Source organism: Physeter macrocephalus, chromosome 2 (assembly GCF_002837175.3).
Source record: "Physeter macrocephalus isolate SW-GA chromosome 2, ASM283717v5, whole genome shotgun sequence".
NCBI lineage: Eukaryota > Metazoa > Chordata > Mammalia > Artiodactyla > Physeteridae > Physeter > Physeter macrocephalus.
The window spans coordinates 19,249,151-19,253,175 of record NC_041215.1 but is presented as its reverse complement, the minus strand read 5'-3'; the positions used below and the strand labels follow the sequence as shown (position 1 = coordinate 19,253,175).

Below are 4,025 nucleotides of genomic sequence, written 5' to 3'. Positions count from 1 at the left end.
GAGGGTCTTGCAGAGGGGGTGAAGCGGGGGGAGAGGGAGGGGCCTGCAGAGGAGGTGAGGCCAGAGAAGGTGGAGCCCGCGGAGGGGGCGTGGCCAGGGGAGAGGGAGGGTCTTGCAGAGGGGGTGAAGCAGGGGGAGAGAGAGGGGCCTGCAGAGGGAGCGAGGCCAGAGGAGGTGGAGCCTGCAGAGGAGGCAAGCTCTGAGGAGAGGGAGCGGCCTGAAAGGGAGGCGTGGCCAGAGAAGGTGGAGTGTGTGGGGGGGGCACGGCCAGTGGAGGAGGGGCCTGCAGAGGCTGTGAGGCCAGAGATGGTGTCTGTATAGGAGTGGCCTGTAGAGGGGGAGTGGCCAGAGGCGTGGCCAGGGGAGAGGGTGAGCCTAGAGGCAGAGAGAGCGTGGTCAGAAGAGAGGAAGGGGCAGAGGTCTGTGGAGGGGATGTGGCCAGAGAAGGGTCCTGTGTGGGAGGCGTGGCCATTGTATAAGGCGTGGCCTGAAGAGGTGGAGACAGAGAAGGACCGGCCTGCGGAGGGGGCGTGGGCAGAGCAGAAGGAGCCTGAAGAGGGGGTGTGGTTAGGGAAGAAGACTGGTTCCTCAGAGATGTTGCTTGAGATAGAGGGGCTTGTAGAGGGGCAGTGGCTGGTGGCAGAGGACCCGACAAAGGAGGTGTGGCCAAGGGAGAGGGGAGAGCTGGAAAAGGGGGTAAAGCCAAAGACGCCTCGGTGGGGGGCATACTCCGCAGAACGGGTGAAACTGATGGAGGGACTGAAGTCAGAAAAGTGGCCGTGGCCAAGGAAGAGGCAGATACCTCCGGAAAAGATGTACCCAGATGTGCGGGGGGAGCTTGCAAAGGAGGTGTGGCCGGTGGAGAGGGGAGGGTCTGCAGAGAGGGTGGAGCAGAGGGAGGAGGGGCTAGTGGAGGGGGCGTGGCCAATTGGTGGATATGGGCCTGGGGAGGGGGCGTGGTCGGTGGAGATGGAGGGAGAGAGCCCCGCAAGGGAGAGGCTGTGATATGGGAAGGCGGTGCAATAGGACAGGGTAGAGAGGAGGTGGCCAAAGGCGGAGAAAAGCCCTGTGCGGGGACTGCGCCCTTCCTTGGGGGTGTGGCCTGAGGGGGGCGTAGAGCCTGCAGTCCTCTGGACTTGGGCTGCGAGGGATGCCCCAGAGCCCGGGGTGTTCCGGCCGAGGAAGCCCCGGAACGGGCTGGGGAGGACAGAGGAGTGGCGCTGGAGCCCAGCGGGCGCAAGGTTGGCCTCTGGAGGCCCCCGCCGGCGCTGGGTCGCCTCCTGGTGGCAGGGCTCGGCTCCGCGGCGCTGCGCTCTGGGGCGCTGCTCACTGATTTCCTGGAAACCTCGGTCGGGGGCCGGGGCCGGGCAGTCGGAGCTGCCCGGGGGACACCCACCTCAGCGCCCGCAACCCGGGACCGACGGGAAATGGCCGAGGAGGAGACGGCTGGAGTGGACCCAGAAGAGTCTGGGGACAAAGCAGTAGACCGAAGTGTCGCCGATACTTCTAGGCTGCTCCCCCTCACATCCGAGGAACCCCCTTCCTCCCCAGATCACGTACCTCTCCGTGCCCCAGCGCTCAGGGCGCTCCTTCTGGGCCCTTCAGGGGCTTTTCCTCTGGCCACAGGTTCCTCAGCTGGGGGCCGGAGCCCCTTCTGGCCAAGAGGGCCTGGCCTGGGGACAAAAGGGTCTGCGCTCAGGACAGCGCTCCAGCTCCTTGTTTTGTCTCCCAAGTCTACATTTCCCCATCTGCGAGGGCATATGCCCGCTCTGCCAACCAATAATAGCTTTCACCAATTTGCGCCGAGTGATGAGCAAGTACTCCCACACACTTTAATTAAAAGCTTCCAGATGGAGACACTAACCCTTGCCCAAGGCACCAGGGGAGAGGGGGCTTGTTACCTGGTGGGCCCGCTGGCATGCCCCGAGCTAGAGATACAGCCTGGGCCTGGGGTCTTCGCAGGGGCCCGCTCCCCTCTCCCAGCTGCTGGGGGCCTGGAGGCTGTGGGGAGAAGGCCGAGTCAACGCAGGCGCCCCGGAAAGGAAGGGGAGGCTGGTGCCTCAGAGGAGAGGGGGGCAAGAAGATGGGGTCCGAATCAGGGAAAGAGGCTGGAGTACCTGGGCTCCGGGGGCCTGTCCCAGCACTCCGCGGTGGTCCCCCCCGGGGAGTAGCCTCCGGGAGAGCGGCTCCCCGGCTGCCCCCCGCTCGCTCTGCCAGAGGCCCTCGCCCTGAAGCTCCCGCTGCTCCCAGAACTCGAAGAGCCGCGCTGGTTACGGGGGGAGGGGGTCGTGGAGACCCTGGGGCCTTGCGGGTCGGAAGGTTGGGAGGGCGAGAAGAGGGCGTCCGACCGGCGGCCCCTGCCCTGGACTTGTCCCTCTTGTCCATCTCGCACCTGATGAGGAGACAGACCGATCAGCATCCCAGGTCCTGGACAGCTACGCTGCCTGCAGGGATCTGGGTCCTGGCACCTCTCGGCTCTTTCCCCAGCGTCGCCACCCATGGGCGCCCAAACCTCTGCCTGGATCCACCTCCTTCCCACCCACCCACCACTCACCAGCGCAGCCGCTCATGGCTGTCCCCGAGTCCCACCCTCACCGCCTTCCTCCAGGCCATGCCAGCCTCAGCCAACCCCCCTGCTCCCTCTCAGGACCGGAGATCCAACCCCCTACCCCTCGCCCCCTCAGGGACCCTGACCACCAGCGTCGGGACAGGGGGCTGCCACAGGTTCCAGATGAAGGGGACGGGAGCACACGCCCAGGTCCCCCTCGCCAGCCACCAGCGCCGTCCCGGAGGGATGTCGGCACCTGCCGGGAGGAGGAGCGGCCCTGGCTGCCCGCGCACGGGCTCGGGGAGACAAAGAGCCGCGTCCCGAGCCCTTCCCCTCCCCCAGCTGGGCCCTGGTCCGCGCCACCCTTCCACCTGCTCGAGCCGCGCTCACCTTGGGCTCCGGCCTCCTGCCGCTCCACGCTGGGTCGCCTGGGGTGGGGCAGGGTGGGAGCGCCGCGGCGGCCGCGAGCGGAGGGCAGGCGAGGGGAGGGGGCGGCGGGGGGCGGCGCGGGGAGACCGGCCGGCCCCTCGTCGGCGGGCGGGGGAGCAGGGGCCGCGCGCGCTGGATGCAGACCCGGCAGGCAGAGGCGGGAGCGCGCCGAGTAGGGCGGCCGGGAGCGCGTAGGAGGGAGGGGCTGCTTCTCCGCGGCTGCGCCTGAGGACCCCAGACACCCAACCGGTCGGGCTTCGGGGGGAATCCCTTGGGGTCCCGGACTCAGCCGAACCTCCTTTCCCCACCCCCTGCCATACACACCTGCCCCGGCCCCCACCCCAACTACTTGGCGACCAAGACCCGCCTGGACGCGGATAGGCTGGGCCCTGGCAACCAGGGGGCGGGACCATCGCGCCTCGTGCCCAACTGACCAATCCGGCCGCTTGGTGTCCCAGGCCCTGTTCTCGCTTTTGCGACCGCAGAGGCGGGCCCCCCAGGATTCTTGGGGCTTCCGCCCCTCTCATACCCAAAGAGTTTTCACAGACCCCAGGAAACCCCGTACCTGGTTGGGCTGGGGGGACTGGTGGGAGAATGCAGCCCTGGGAATGTAGGGGTAGACCCCAGACTGGGGGGAAGAGAGGGAGAAAGGACAAGAGGGAGAGACCGAGGATGGTGAGAGATGACCCAGCCTTCTGTAGGTCAGAGCACCCCCCACTCGCCACACCCTCCCAGGTCACACGAAGCCAAGTCAGCAAAGGCTTCCTGGCAGAGCCGGGCTTTGTGGGGATGAGATTATGGGGGGCCTGGAGGTGTAAAAACGGTGCATGAGGAGCCAAGAAGATCCCGTCTGAGGTTTCCCAGCCCAACCTGAGGGAGTGAGAGGTGTCATTTTGGTGACCCGCCAAACTGGTGCAGAGGCCTCATGGAGGACCTTGATAGGGGACTGTGGCATTGAGGGGGTTGAAGCGAGAAGAGGAAGATGGCCATCCTTGGGCTTCCCTGGTGGCGCAGTGGTTGAGAGTCCGCCTGCCGATGCAGGGGACAC

General features: G+C 66.8%; 1 protein-coding gene across 1 annotated transcript in view; it reads right to left on the bottom strand.

Moving 5' to 3' along the window:
- Positions 1–2,689, bottom strand: part of PRR36 (proline rich 36) — a 4,237-nt gene extending 1,548 nt beyond the window's left edge. The window contains exons 1-4 of the mRNA XM_024134364.3: positions 2,118–2,689; positions 1,902–2,001; positions 1,561–1,673; positions 40–1,467 (exon numbers count right to left, since the gene is read on the bottom strand). Coding sequence (XP_023990132.1) covers positions 40–1,467; positions 1,561–1,673; positions 1,902–2,001; positions 2,118–2,385 — 1,909 coding nt within the window. The 5' untranslated portion in view covers positions 2,386–2,689. The remainder of the gene's footprint in view (positions 1–39; positions 1,468–1,560; positions 1,674–1,901; positions 2,002–2,117) is intronic.
- Positions 2,690–4,025: the final 1,336 nt, after the last annotated feature.